The 15,686-nt window shown below is 42.3% G+C and overlaps 1 protein-coding gene across 2 annotated transcripts in view; it reads left to right on the top strand.

Annotated features, from left to right (window-relative positions):
- Nucleotides 1-15,686, top strand: part of SH3RF3 (SH3 domain containing ring finger 3) — a 316,210-nt gene that overhangs the window by 218,986 nt on the left and 81,538 nt on the right. The window contains exons 2-3 of one of the 2 annotated variants that reach the window (XM_025215185.1): nucleotides 1,376-1,458; nucleotides 10,728-11,081. In XM_025215185.1, coding sequence (XP_025070970.1) covers nucleotides 1,414-1,458; nucleotides 10,728-11,081 — 399 coding nt within the window. In that variant the 5' untranslated portion in view covers nucleotides 1,376-1,413. The remainder of the gene's footprint in view (nucleotides 1-1,375; nucleotides 1,459-10,727; nucleotides 11,082-15,686) is intronic. The other variant, XM_025215184.1, reaches the window with a different exon arrangement.

Raw genomic sequence — 15,686 nt, 5'->3', positions numbered from 1 at the left:
CAATGACGTCAGCCAGTGCTTCAGTACCCTCGGATGGAGCTCATCCAGGCCTGCCGACTTAAACGCATCCAGTTCCTCCAAGTGACTCTGCACCATCTCAGGGTCTACGCATGGTAGTCTGGTGCCCTGCTGCTGCCTCTCTACAATCCCAGTGAGAGACTTGTCGAGCCCCTCACTCAGGAACACTGAGGCAAAGAACTCGTTGAGGAGTTCAGCCTTGTCCCCCCTGTCTGTCACCAATTGCTTCTGCCCATTTAGCAGGGGTCCTATTCCACCCTGGGCCTTCCTTTTACTCCCTATATAGCTAAAAAACAATTTCTTGTTATCCTTAACTTGGGATGCCATCCTCAGCTCCATGGTAGCTTTGGCCCATCTAACTGCCTCCCTACAAGCGCGAGCAGAGGAGGTATACTCCTCTTTGGTAATCTCTCCCCGTTCTATGTTCTCTAGTGAAATTCTGTTAAAGGTACTGACAGTGGTCCATGTTCTATGCATTGCATTACCTCTAAATGAGAAGGTGAGGGTAATGTGGCAACTCCTCCGTCCCCCACAGTCTTTCCTTGATTTACTGTTAGTTCTGCCATTTAATAATAGGATGCTTGCTTGACCCTTATTTACATGGAATCTGGTGCAGTATCATTCATTTTGAGCCTACAGTGTCTAGAACTACCTCAGTGTAAGATGCCATGTAAATAAGGGTCAAGCAAGCATCTTATTACAGACGTGGCTTGGAAGTTCTCCAGCCCATTTAGACAAAACTGAAACTGTTCAGTAGGAAATGTTAAAGAGAATTATTTTACTTTAGAATACAATTTATTTTGGAAAGTTTGTGATAAATCAGGAAAGGCACAGGCAGGGTATTGCAAGTCAGCCATTGGAGTAAATTTCACTTTGGGCATACTTTCCTCATCATGCCTTACAACCTGGGAGAAAGTATACTGAGCAAGTGCTTGGCTTCTGTTACTCTTTAGTAACAGCCAGGGTTTGAATTACAGGGGAGCTTGGATCTCCCCCCCATAAGAGACAAGAGCTCCCCTATAAGATTTGAAAATCATACCCTGGGGAAGTCTCCAATTTTATTATGGCATCATGATAAGCAACCCTTTTTTTTTTTTTTTTTTTTTTTGCAGATCCCCTAGGAGTCAAAGTGTAATTCGAACCCTGGTAACAGCTTTAGTAACACTAACAGCTTCAGGGAGATTTCTCCCAAGGGCAAGAGAAGTGCCAACTGCTTAAGCTCTCAACAGGGGAAGCAAATGAAATCTAAGATGAAGAGACCTGTTTTTACCTGGGACACTCCTGTCACTAGTCTCTGAAGTGAAAGCAGTAAAATAAGCATTTGGAGCAGTTAATTGTCCTTTATTTCTTCCTCCAGGGAAACTTCAAAGATACTTTCATGAACAAGTGGGGAGAATGAGAGTGAGCGAGATGGCACCACCCAAAAAAATCAGTCACCAGGTGATTAGGGCATTTGCCTGTAATGGATGGGAGAGATGCTGCTTCAAGTTCCTGAATCTGGGCCCCAGTCACAGTTGAGTTCCCGAATAACTGGGCTCTTAGGGATTCTTATGTGATCCCCTCTTCCCATCTTAATCTGAAAAATTGTTTCCTGATGAAAGAGGTAGTGGTGGAGTGATGCTATAGCCATGATGGTTCAGGAAATATGCAAGAGGCAAGGATTTTTGTGGTTCATATCTTTCATTGGACCAACTGCAGTGCTGGAATAAATTGAGACAAGCTTTCAAGTGCACAGCATTCTTCAAGTATTATCAAACCTGGCACGCTTCACAGGAAAGTTTTGGATTTGAAGGCTCTGCATTTTCTGATGAACAAAATGTTTAGTCAGAAATTCCCTACTAGTTCTGTTAGATAATATCCTGAAATAGAAAGCTATATGAAGCCCAATCCTGCTGCCACTGAATTCAGAGATACAAGAATCTCATCCATAAATTTGGGGCAAAACTTTTTTCAGGTTTATTTTTCTGGTTTTTGTTTTTAATGGGGCAGGATTCAGCCAGTGTTCGTGACATGAAGACTGTACTTGGTTTCATTTCTATTGGAATCAGTTGAATTAACTAATAATATATTCTTCTGAGGTGCATGCATCTGCAGATAACATGTCAGTGAGAAACTAAAGAGAGGTCAATGGTTAGCTGTGGTAGACTGTAGTCAGGCAGAAGGCAGAGCAAATTTGCACTATATAGATTGACTAAATCAGAGATATATAGCATAATCTTTCATGAGCCCCGGCTCACCTCATCAATGAGACACCTAGTCAGTTTACTTGAAGAATGGAAGCTGCATAGCTTGATTTTTTCCAGAAAGGGGTAGAGGAAAAAAAGGAAAAAATGTACTTTTTATGGGTTCCTTAATTTTCATAGTGAGATTGTTTTTTTTGTGCTTAGTAATGCAGATATCAATTTAGATTTTGTTTGCAAAAGGTGACCAGTTATTATTTGCTCCAGATCAGTCGTTACAACCTAATTCACATCTTAACCAGTTTTCCAAGCTATGTGTGTGTCCCATTTCAATGTGAACGTCTTTCCCTCCTATGCCTGGGGTGGGAGGGAAAAGAATTCCCAATTCCCCACCCAGAGGTTAGTGTTTACTTCTGCTGCCGCTTTTTGAATTTTGCAAAAAGTGCTGGCAACTTTTCCAAGCATGTCCTAATATTTGGTTTCCCAAAATTTCCATTCTTTTGTTCTCACAGTGACTTAGAAATGATACTGCAGCTAAATGATAAAGATCTTGTTAAACAGGAAAATACCTTATTAAATATATTCTGTCTTTCAAGAAACAGAATTAAACATATTTTCCCCAAAAATGTTTTTAAGTTTGTATACATCTGGCATGATCAGGAGGTCTGTTTAAAAAAATATATAGGCTAACTATTGGAGAACTGTATGTCCAGGGGATTTATCTTCCTCCTTTGACAGCTTGGTTATCTCTTTAGCAGACTTTTAGAGAGTGTGAAACCTGTATCTTAGCTAGGAAAGCATACAATGTATAGGGATTTCAGCATGCCCTAGCAAAGTACCCTTTTTACTCAAATCCAAGATGAGGAGGTTTTTTTCAACATATAAGGGGGAAGCCCCTCATCTTGGATTCAAGGACAAAGTGTGTGGGGGTGGGAGGGGGGGTTAGGGGCAAGGCAGTGGATCCAGCTCTGTCCCCAGCCTGGGCTCTGGGTTGAAGTTGGAGCTGCACCTGCAGTAGCTGACTCCACTCCCATCTGCTCCCTGCAGCCTTTGCCACCTTCCTGTCACTCTGCCAATGCGTACCTTGATCAACAAGACTGGCTCTGGCCCTACTTCAGCCCAGGACATGGAGCACATGGTGGCTTGGGCCCCTGCCTAGCCAGGCAGCAGTGGTTGCGATGGCTCCAGCTCTGGCTTCAGCTTCAGCTCCAGCTGGGGCTGCCAGGGCTGGGGCTGTCACTGCCACAGCTGCTGCTGCCTGACCAGGCAGGGACCAGAACAACTGTGTGCTCCCTGCCCTGGGCTGGAGCGGGGCCAGAGCTGGAGCCACCATTGAGGGTAAGAAGCAGTGGGGGCAGTCAGGGGAGGCAAGCAGAGCGGGGAATGGGAGACAAGTAGCAGGGAACAATTGATGAGGGTCAGGCCTCCTGTTTCCCCCCACCCTCTGCCCTCCTGTTGCTGCTTACCCTCGGTTGTGGCTCTGGCTATAAGACAACCCTCCAATAATTAGATTCTGTAACTGGAAAATATAACATGTTTATAAATTTTCCAGGTATGAAATCTAATTTTTGGGGTGTCATCTTAAATTCAGGGCCAGGATTTAGGTAAATGCAGTGTATTTTATGCTGACACTGGGTATGCACAGACATGTACATGTTGCCCATGTGGCAGTGCTGTCCATGTACTGTGCTCTTTTCATCTTCAGTCTGCAGAAAGTAAATCTGCTCTGAATCAGACTGGGTTGTTGTTGGAGTGTTGTCTTCTGTGGTGGATAAACCACTTACAAGAAAATCTGTTCTTTATTTGCAAGCCCTTCCTTTGCAATAAATTAAGAAATGCAACAGTTGATTGTTACAGAGATTAACTCTGAGATCTATTGAATACTCTTTTGTTTTCATTATAATCCTCCTTTGTCTCCATCTGCAAAAGAAGAAAGAGTATATAAACTGACATTTGCTGTAACAATTTTTAACTAGCATCCAGTGCATTCAAACAACTCTTAAGCAAATTGAGGAGCTTTCTAGAGATGTTTCTATTCACTATTGACAAATAAAAGGAGGAGATCCAAAATGCATGCATTAAATATAACTTTAAATGTATATTTTGTCCTTTATCTACCTATTTGTAAGACCTGAGATCTGTTCTGTAGCAGTTGTGTTAATTTCTTTTACAATCCTTTACTATGGCTGTAATTATGGATTCACTGGGTGCGTCTACATGAGACACTTTAATGCACATTAGACTAATCAAATGTGCAATAAAGCATCACTGTCTACATGTGTGCAGCAGTTACTGCACAATATATTGGTCTAATGTGCCATTACAGGTACTAGAAAAATGGCTCATTAATTAATGCCTAGTACTGCATGTTTAGACGCTGACCAGGAGCAAATTGCTCCCGGTCAGCCTAGGAGCAGGGGGCCACAATGGGTGGGGATAGCTGTCCCAGCTTGGCAGGACACTGCTTGCCAGCTACGTGGAGATTGGAACTTGTCCCAATTTCCATGTGGCTGGGACAGCTGTCCTGGCTGCTGGGCAGCTGCCTGCCTGCCCAGTGGAGATCGGGACCCATCCTCCCGATCTCCATGTGGCTGGCAGGTAGCATCTGCCTGAGCCGAGACAGCTGTTCCCACCCCCAGTGACCCCTTACTGCCTAGGTTGACAGAGCAATTTGCTCCAAATCAGCGTCTACACGTGCAGTATGGCACATCAGTTAATATGCCATTTTTCTAGTATCTGTATCTACAGGTACTAGAAAACAGTGTATTAAACTAATATACTGTGCAGTAATTGCTATGCACGTGTAGACGGTGATGCTTTACTATGTATTAGATTAGTCTACATTTTAGATCAGTCTAATGAGCAGTAAAGCATCTCGCGTAGATGCACTCTTTGGTGGAAAGTTTAGATGGCTTAAAAAGAAGTTTCCTTTTTCACTTTAGGGTGTGTATTTAGGTTTAGTTTTCCAAAATGAGAATGTTAAGAAAACTTCAAAAAATGCTGATCTTAGTATGCCAAAAGCAGAAATAGTTCATGCAGTTACACTCTTTATCATTGAATCAACTCACCATGCTTCACAGCATAAATAATACTATTAGTGAAACCAATTTAATGAGAGGATAGGACCTAATATTTTCTACAAGCACCTTGTCTGAACTGAAAGCACTGTAATAAATTCAGACTGTTTATTTTAATCAGAAAATCAGCCATGGCACTACAATTTACCAAAGTCTCTGCAAGGCATAAAATACTAGTGTGTTTAATCTTCTTAGTGTTTATGAACTGTAAAATATAAAAATTAGCAGTGTCTGGGTATACACATTTTTAACTTTCTCAGAGGGACATTTTGATGGAATATTATTATTGGTTTTAATTTTATTTTTTACCCTGCTGTAGTACCACTTAAAATGTTGAGTTCAATATTTCTTTCCATACTAAATTATCTTTCTTTTTTCTTTGGGAAACACTGATTTATTTTCCCATTTCTGTTTCTAATGAACCATGGAGTTAACACGACCTACATTTGTTTGTTTATATCTGCATCTGATCACCAGCATCCCTCGTGTTCAGTTGGTAACTCTTTCTTACAGGAGACACACGTAGAAAGCACGAAACACTGCTTTTCTGCAGAACTCCTTCCACTTCTTGATTTACCCTGGTTTTTATTCTGATTCTCTGACTAAAAGAAGCTGTCCTGACAAACGCATCTTTTTAGTGGCATAACTGCATCCATGCTGTGGCTTTTGCTGGTATGGAAATGCCATAAAAACCTACACCCCTAGATGACATTACCATGCCTGCAATAGTCTCTAGTTCAAGCCTGTCCTTTATTCCAGTGCCGCTTCTATTTCCTCCATTCTCTGTGACATAGTAATTTTATACAGATCTATACCAACAGCAAATTATGATGCAGTCTGGCAAGGAAGTAATTCTTCCCTCATTCTCGTTCCCATCTACTTGGTGAAGGATTTAATTGGGTGTGTGATCCTTCATAGCTAGACCCCAGGTCCATTAGTTCAGACAGGGAGATGGGGGGTTCTTAGTCCTATATGTAAGGTTTTTCTTACAAGGGAAGGCATGCACAGTAAGCATGAAACATTGTTTTCCTGCAGAAGTACTTCCACTTCTTGCAAATCACAATCCAGCCCAAAGTCTTGTATCACTTTATCTTTAATAGAGAAACCTGCTCATGCTGTTTCTGTCCATTCCTTTCTTAACACATGCATATCAGAGTGAAACGTGTTGGGGTGGAAGAAGAGGTGGGAGAAAGAGAGAAAATCATTGTAATGTATTCTGCAGAACAGTCAAGTTTATCCAGAGACTAATAAAACAATAATTTTGGCAGCAGAGAAGTTCGGAGTGATCCAGCTTAATGCATGTACGTTTGTGGTCCAGATGGTAAAGGCTCAAGTAGAATATCTAAAGTAATCATAGTTAAAAGCCAGAAAGAAGTGGGGGAGGGAGAGGGAAATCCTCATCTGGTTCTTTTTATATGGCTTGGTTATGGACTGTTTTCGGCCAGGGGCCAAAGGCATGATAGTTTGGATGGTGGATAGGTGAGAAGTGTGGCTCAGACCAAGGTCAGCAGCTTTTGAAATGAATTGGATCTTGATTACTGTCTCTTTTGAGGGGAAAATGTGTTCAGAAGTGAGGCAGATACTGAAGAGGGCAGAGAGCTAGCTTAATCTAAGGATATGCTCTCTTCACAGATGAAGCTAGTCAAAGCAATGCCCAGTTACCCGTGCATTTTCTGCAAGTGTGGGAATTCTGTCACGGGGAAGAGAGATGGTAGCTTTACAAGCTTAAGTTGGTGTGTAGTTAACTTAGCCATGCACTACCCCAAAGTCAGCTAATAGATCTACTCTCATCAGTCTCTCCATAAAAGTGGTTTTATGATTCACAGCGACCCTGACAGAATCCTCTCCAAGGGGCTGAGTACTCTGGCGCTGAACAGTGGGACTCTTCACAGGCTTGAAGCTCAGCATATCATTAATTGACCTAATGCATAAGATTACTTGGCAGCTTGTAGGGTTCAGTCCATACTGAGTTCCCTACGATGGCCCTACTCAATACATTATTTCCCTTTGGAAGGAAATCCTGACCCCACTGAAAAAAATAATTGTTTTGCCACTGAGTTAACAGGGCCAGGGCTTTGGCTTTGGTCGTCTTTATCTTACATCAGCAAGGTGCTTGAAAGTGGAAATCCTGAAATAAACAGTTCAGTAAATTGTGGAAAATCCACAAGGTCCCAGAAATGTTCAAATCCTGGGAGAGTCTGTGGATCAGAGCTCCTGGATATCAAAGAACTCTCCATTAAGAATTGCTTCTACAAAATAACATTTCTTTTCTAGAGATGAGCAGAAGATGGTAATGAATTTACATTTTCAGTGTTGTAATCATGGTTTTTTTTAAAAAAGAGCTGTGTAAGGCATACACAAAGAGAAATTCATTTTTTCTGTTTAGGCAGCAAGACATTTTTGTCTGGCCCTACTGCATTTATGAAGCATGGACCCATGGCCAGAATTACTGAGCTTGATCATTGCAACGAAGTGTTGCAGCTATAATACTATTGATTTTTTTGCCTTATAAAATATTTCCAACAATTTTATCTTGCCAAGCCCAATGCTTTGAGTGTTAGTCTATTAGTGTATTTCTTTATTACCTGCCTAGATCTATTGGTTGGTTTGAGGGGGATTTTTGCTTTCTTTTTTGGCTTACACAATGCAACAAAATACAGAGTGATTTTTTTGACTTATACTGCTATGAAGTTATAAATTACATAGCCCTTTATGTTAGCAATCTCATCATCATATTTGTGGTGATTTTGCTTTGTAAAAAACGAGTTTTCTTGTATGACAAAGGTCTTCTTCACAGTCATATTTGATGACAACCAGTGGGATTTATAAACTGGATATTACAAATGGAATCGTAGTTCAAGTTGTGATTTAAAGAGCAGGAGGGTTTCTCTCCACATGGGACATGGCTGCTAAATCACGAAGTCCCAGTGCTTTGTGAAGCTCTTTGCAGATATTCTTATCCAGTTTGATACTAGCAAATTTATTTCATCAGGTTCTTCTGCAGAAAAGAGACTTTTGCATCTCATAATAAATTATGGTGGAGTTTCCCTAGTCCTCCTTTACATTTTCAAATGATTCATTTGGGATATCTTCATTGATTGGGTAAGCAGAGCTGGAACACCTTAAGGGAGGAGAGCCATCTGGTTTCCTTGCAACTTGGAGCCTGCTGGCAAATATTAGGTTGTTTCAATTTAGAACATGATGAAGTGGGAAATAATGGACATTCTTGAAGAATCTGCAATGGGATCAGCTGTTATAGGCAAAAATTGGCAGGTGCAGTACACTGTGCTGGCTCCCATAACGGTCCCATATTGAAGAGTGCAGCTGAGAAAATGGCCTTCTAATTGAACAGTATCAGTGACTCCCAGCAGCTATTCCCGGCACTGTCAGTAGCAGAACATCACTAATTGGAGGTTATTGGTTGACTGGTAGAGCCTGTCAGTGAATGAAGGATTACAGCATGTTGATGTTTATTTTCTAGATACTAGCATATTCATCACCTCCTATTTAGAAATTACGTTCTGTAAACTGGAGACGGAAGTCCAGAGGACTTATGTGGACTTGTGGGGAAAGTGCTGGCATTATTTATTTATTTACTTATTTATATTTTAAAACATTGTCGCAGCAATTTGGAGCCATCAAGCTGTTCAACAGCATGATCTCATCACCATTACCCTCATTGTACGTTCCTCTCACTTGTTGCATCTTGTTTTTAAATTGAATCCTTAATCCCTGCCCTGCAGACCTTTGTCTTTCAGTATGTTTATGCAGCCAAGCAGACCCCATGCTTGTCTGGACCTTTTGGATGCTACCATAATATATATAATAATCATCATAATCATTTTATCCTATATAATATTTAGTGTATTTGGTTTGTCTCAGCCTTTGGCTTTAGGTATTATTTTCCTGTATTGCTTATGTTCATTAAATATGAAAGCTTATTGCATGGTATTCTGGTTTAATAGAAAGGTTGGTTGGCTGTACAACACCTTTCTCACCAGCTCTCTGTACACTTTGAACAATAAATCTGTTGTCAGTGAGTTTTGTGAGGAAAAAGCTGATTGATTCAGAATGTACCTCATAGAACTGTGAATAGTGTCATTTATCTAGGTCCAGAGACTGTTCAGATATGTACAAAAAGCTCTTTCTTACCCAAATTATAATATCTGGGAAATCAGAAACTTTAGAGCAATGGATGCTCCACACTTCACATTTTCTGCATTTCTTAGGACCAGGGTGTTAAATTGATCACGAGCAGTTAGTTGAGAATTGACTTTGCAGTATCTTACTTTCTCCATAAACTGCACGCTAAATTTCAAACACTTGGAGAGAGTCCTTGGAGTCATTTTTAATGTTTTCTATTTATTGCTTTCTTAAGCTTTGAGAACAAATAGCCCTTCCTGTACAAGCCAGAAAGATGCCTCCCTGTGACTGTTCAGTTGAAGTGACAATGTTTAAAAATAGCCTAGCCTTTGCTTTATTCTCATATCAAGATAAATACATTAGTTATGTTAGAAATGCAAGAAAAAACATTAGAGAGATTTTGGAAGAAATGCTTCTGGACTGGGACTCTACCTGGCAAACCTCAGGCACATATATTATTAATGATGATGCTGGGAAAAGTGAGGCAGTATAATGGAAATGTTAGCATGCTCTCCATAGCCACACTGTGGCTAATGAATTCTGACAACCTTTACTTGGGCCTCTACATCCCCTGCCACTAGAATAAAATAGTATATTTATTAAACACCAGTGGTGGTGTTAAACTTAGCCAGACATTAGTCCCCTAGAAGTTGAGCTGAAAGGGGCATTGTCCAGTAGAAAGAAATCTAGCATGCTGAACTGTGTCTAGAACTAGGAGATGAGAAAACTCCAGAGTTCTTATCTTGGCTCTGACACTGGTTCCCTATGAAGTCTTGAACATGTTACTTAGTCACAGCCTGAAAAATGCACTGTAGCTTTGGGTGCTCCCTTTTTGACTGTCTGCTTGTAGACCAACTGATCTGAATTCTTACCCTGTGGCATCTCTTCCCTGCTGTGGATATAAGTTACTTTCTTGAATTTTTATTTTATTTTTGGATATTCCCCTTCAACCAGACAAATACTATACTGTTCATGCTGTAGAACCCTGGTGAGCTGAAAGCTGGCTGCTGCCTCAAAAAGTAAAGCATTCTGTCTTTTCCAGCTTGCACTAACTTATCTGGCAGGCAAATGCAATAAAAAAAAATGTTATTGGTAATTGCCAGTACTTAAAGAAAAATTTCTCAAGTTCACAGTACAGCCCCATTGACTTCACTAGGCATATGCCCAATGTATGTGCTTTTGTAAACGAAGTCCCACTGCCTCTCACATGAGTGCAGAATTTGAATTCACCAACTCATAGGCAAGATGTGACAGCTTTTAATGTTCTTCCCTTCTTTTTTTTTCCCCCTTCCTGCCTTTCTGCACTTAGCTCAATGAATCGGCTAAGCAGCTTATTGAGATGGACAAGACGTGCTTAGCTGCAGCATCTGGCTGTGATGTCCCCTTGCCATCTGACACCAGCACAGCTGTAAATTTGACCCAGTGCTCTACTTTAAACAATACCGGAGCAGTCAGTGCCATCCAGCGGCATATTGACGGCAAGAAGAATGCCAAGAAGCGCCACTCTTTCACAGCTCTCAGCATGACACACAAGTCCTCCCAGGCCCTGAATAACAGGCACTCCATGGAAATCAGCGCTCCTGTCTTGATCAGCTCTAGTGATCCTCGCGCTGCTGCCAGAATCGGAGACTTGACTCATCTTTCATCCAGTGCTCCAGCCCAGGTAAAAACACACAAATTAACCATTACGCTGAGCTGAGACCAGGATGAGATCCAATACATAATGCTATTTATTATATCTGTACTATCACAGTGACCTACACGTTAGCAAAACAAATGGATGTGTTTTATGCATAATTACATATTATGCACAGCATTTTGTTGTTTACTGCCCTTTCCCCAGTGACAACTATTCTGACTGCTGTGTTTTTTATATAAATTGTGTAGGTGATAAGTGTGGGTAAGGGTCTGTCCTGATTTCTCTGGCAACCCCACATTTTGGGAGATTTCAAACTGTGCTGTAAAAATTATTTGTAGGATAAAGCTTGGCAAACAGGATTGTCAGCCAGGGCACAATTCCTCCACCCACCTTCAGGAAAGTTTCTGAATGATCACTCTGTCCATTTTTAGATTACATGGATGTAAATGTATAGCTACCAACCTACTCTCATTTTTATACCATCCTTGGGGTGCCAGTAATTTCAGATTAGCTTTCCCTTAAATGACACTAGAGTGAGGCTGCAGAAGCACAGCACAGATTACTCTGTAGTGATCATCCAGTACTCTGCTCCATGGCTTGTTTGTTCTGTAGGAAGAAGTGGAGGCACAACCAGTTCTTCCTAGCTGGCTGCCCATACAGGTGCTATATAAGTGCCTGGCCACTAAGTGGTGGACAGCCAATTTTCATTTGAGCAAATGGCTACACTGGGTTGAACTTGGCTAGTGGGATGCATATGACTGGTACACCAATGTACCTTGCACGTAGTTTCTCCTTACCTTGAGGGGTAACTTCATCCTCACTTTCCTTGATGTAACAAAGGTGTAACAGTGCAGCTTGGCACTCAGGGCAGCACTGGCTCCTGTTGTGCCAATTGTGGCATGCTGCTGGGACAACAGGTACTCTTCCCCTGCCCCCACCCTGCCGCCCACCGCAAAGGAGACACCTGCAGCTGCTGCACTGGTTACTCCCTCAGTTATGCTACTGTGATATAACACTGTGGATCGTGTGTCTACTCCATACGTCTACTATGGAGTGAAGCCAATTCACTTCATAGTTAATATATTATGTCTGCACCTTAAGGAGGTCTGAAGAAGGCTGAATGCAGGGGAGACTTTCATATGCATCACCTCTAAATCTGACCCAGGTCCTGCTGTGTACACCTGGGTCACAGATCATCAGGTGTAGGAAGCCACGTGAACCTGGCGTATATGCTCACATTGTCCCTGCCCCTGCCTTCCCCATCTATGCTGCTGGGGTGTTTCATTCATATGCCTTAGTGCCATTGGCTGTGTCACCCTGTCCGTGTAAGTGCAAGTTTGAAAGTGCTCTAGGAAAGGCAGCACTTCTCTGAGCGGTGCTAATATCCATGTATCAGCAAGAGTTTAAACTCTTGTTTTATGGGAAGCAGACAGGTGGCAGAGCATCCACTGATTTCTGTCTTCCAATTCAGCTGGCTGCCCAGCCGGCCCATTGCTTACACTGAGAAGGAACAGAGGTGGATACATAGTGCAGTGACATGCCAGGAAGCTGCATTTGCCCTTCACCTGACCTTTCTAGAACCTTTTGACTGTAATTTCTGTCTGTTCTGTTCACTTATAGGCTGCCAAATGGAGGTGAGATTATGGCCCCTGCAATGTGTTAAGCAGCAGCATCTGTGCCGGTAGAATAACAATAAATTCTAAGCCTGGCACAGGGACCCTGACTTCTCAAATAAGTCACATGCACATTCTTATATCATTAAATGACATGTTTAAGAACAAAAAGCTGTAATATTCCTGTAAATAAACCAAAATGCAGCTCCTGCATCCATTTTGTTAAATAATACAGAGGTTTATCCTAAGCTAACAAGCCAGAGTTCATCTCTGTCTTACCCTGTTTTAGTAAAATTGGTCGATATAATTTCATTCTGGTCAGTGGTCACAGTAGGACCTAGACACTACAGAAACACTTTTAGCCTTTAACATGACACTAAATATTAAAGCTCCCAAATCACTGAGGGACAGGTTCCCATCCTCTCACTCCGCCAGTCTTCTATGTGACTTTACTGGGACTATGGAGAGCGAGGGGTCCAACTTTGTGATTAAGGATATCAAACTCTACCCATGTGACCACATCCAGATGAGCAGGGGTATGTGCTTTCAGCAGTACAAATAGTAGCAGCATTTGTGCTTCTACTGTGTGCCGCAGTGCACACCCCTGCACGTGCGCTTTGTTGAGAGAGAATTTGTCCTGCTTCAGGCAAACTGCTCAGCTCTTCCCAGCTCCCAGTCTGGTTCCATGTGCTGCGGGGAGGGCTGGTTGGGGCACAGGGTGCCTCAATGTGGGGCTAGCTAGTAGGCATCCCTTCACTGAGGCACCCTGTACCCCAGCCAGCCATGGAGTGGTATGTGGAGACAGAGGAACAGCCAGCCCAGGAACTGCCTGCTCCTCCATCTCAAGGCACACTGTGGAGTGGCTGGGTGGGGCAGTGTGCCTCAGTGCAGGGACTCTGCAGTGTGTGGAGACAGGGGTGCAGGAAGCCCTGGGCTACCTGCTCCCCCATCTCCTCATTTGTCTGGGCAAACACTTCTTTCATGTGCTTTGCCCCACTTTATGTATCGGGGAAATCCCATGCTGCAAATTAGTAGTGTGGCGGCTGATTGAATATGTAAGGTGTGCAGTTTGTGGCACCACAAACCACATGTCCTTCCATGTGTGGACATGGTACATGAGGGTAAATCTTCTCGTTCTTCTGCAGTAGCAGAAGGCAGGCTGTAGACCCAGTGTAACCAATGCTTAAGTATGTGCTTAGGCACAACTAGCGCCATGGCCTGTACGGATTGCTGGGAGAGACAGGGAAGAGGTGGGAAAGTCATGGACATGGTCTCTACAGACCCTGTGTGACAGTTTGGGGAGAGAACCTTTTGACTTAGGTTGGAATAGAGTGGGGATTGGACAGCAAACAGTGTATTCCTGAGATTGAAAATCTATTGGTGAAATCCTGCTGGAGGCACAGGAAAGACTACTAGGCAATTAGCAATCAAGGAGTCCAGGCCTCCAAAAGTCCACAAGCATTCAGAGACCTTGAAGGAGGTCCTCCAAAATCTTGAGATTTACTTACAAACAATGAATTTAAAATACAAAACAAAATTAAAAACTGTTTTGAGGTTTTTACATTTGCTTTCTCATTTGGGGGACTTATTCATATGTTCAAATTTTTCTAGAAACCTAAATCTTTTTACAAATAAGTTCAGTTGTCATCCTCATGTAATCACATGACTGTGAGAACTAGGCCTTTCAGCAAACCACCAAGTATCTCAAAACTCAAGATAAAATCATAATAGTTGGCAACACTAGAACTTCCCTTATTTCCACCTGTCTTTCTTCAGATGTGAAGCGGGTCCCCAATTCACCTGAGATAGTAATAAGTTTATACACATGCTCCAGGAAGCGGGAGGGGTCTAAAGTGTCAAGTGTATCAGTGTCCTGGCACTGAAAAATGGCAGCAGGGGTGCTTTAACTAAAGTTCGTTGAACAAACGAGCTTTAGTTAAAGCACCCCTGTTGCCATTTTTTAGTGTGGGGGGCTGATACACGTGACGCTGGAGGCTGCTGGAGCACAGTAATTACCACGGTCCGATAGACTTGATTAATCCAGTCTGCTCCAATGCATTGTAATTACAGTGCATCAGAGCAGCCTCAACATGCATTTATAGGCATCCCATGTGTCTATTTTCCTTATAACTACCAAAATAAATTTCATTTGAAACCAAAATCTCTAAAACCCTGTGCTTCCTCCACCCATCTGATAAAGCCTAGGTTGGGTTCCCTTCTTTTACAATAATTAATGCTGCAGTCACATGCAGTAAAGGAGTATGGAATAGTAGCTCTTATATTAAGATCAGCAAATGTGGGCATGTCTACACAAATAAACTCTGGAACTCATTGCTTCAGAGTTTATTGCTCCTAGGTATGCCATTTGAACATGTGCCTGGGAGCAATGAACTCTGGAGCAATAAGCTCTGGAATTATTCATGCACAGCATGTGGAGCCAGGTTGGAGCAGCCCCAGCTGGCAGTGGGCCCTGGGGGCCAATCTGCCAGCCCAGGGTTGCTCCCCCTGGCTCAGCGTGCTGCAAAGGGGCTGGCTCAGACACAAGAGAGCTTCAGTGTGGGACTAGTCAACAAGCACCCACCGCACTGAAGCACCCTCATGCCCCAGTCAGCCTCTCCAGCATCTATACATGCACTGCTGTGGAGTTTTTTTACTCCCCAGCATGATAGTACTTGTATTTACTCTGGCTGGCTGTATTTACAAGTACTATCTTGCTGCGGATTAAATTAATTTACTCCAGCCTAATAGGAACATACATGTAGATGCTGAGACATCTACTGTGCAGCTAAATAGTCAACTGTGCAGTAAACATCTTATGTAGGTGTGCCGTGTACGGCAAAAACTGGTGTCATGACTTCAACTCTGAGCATATCAGAGAACAGGAAACTGAGCTGATGATTTTTTTTTTATTGGGAAAATATAGTTGTCATTTTAAAGCTAACTTTAGTACCCTATATTTTATTTTTGATTTGGCATATTAAACACTAATGAACATATTCTGATAGCATTTATACAT

This window comes from Alligator sinensis, unplaced genomic scaffold, assembly GCF_000455745.1.
Source record: "Alligator sinensis unplaced genomic scaffold, ASM45574v1 scaffold1463_1, whole genome shotgun sequence".
Classification (NCBI taxonomy): domain Eukaryota; kingdom Metazoa; phylum Chordata; order Crocodylia; family Alligatoridae; genus Alligator; species Alligator sinensis.
This window is presented reverse-complemented; position numbering and strand designations above follow the sequence as displayed.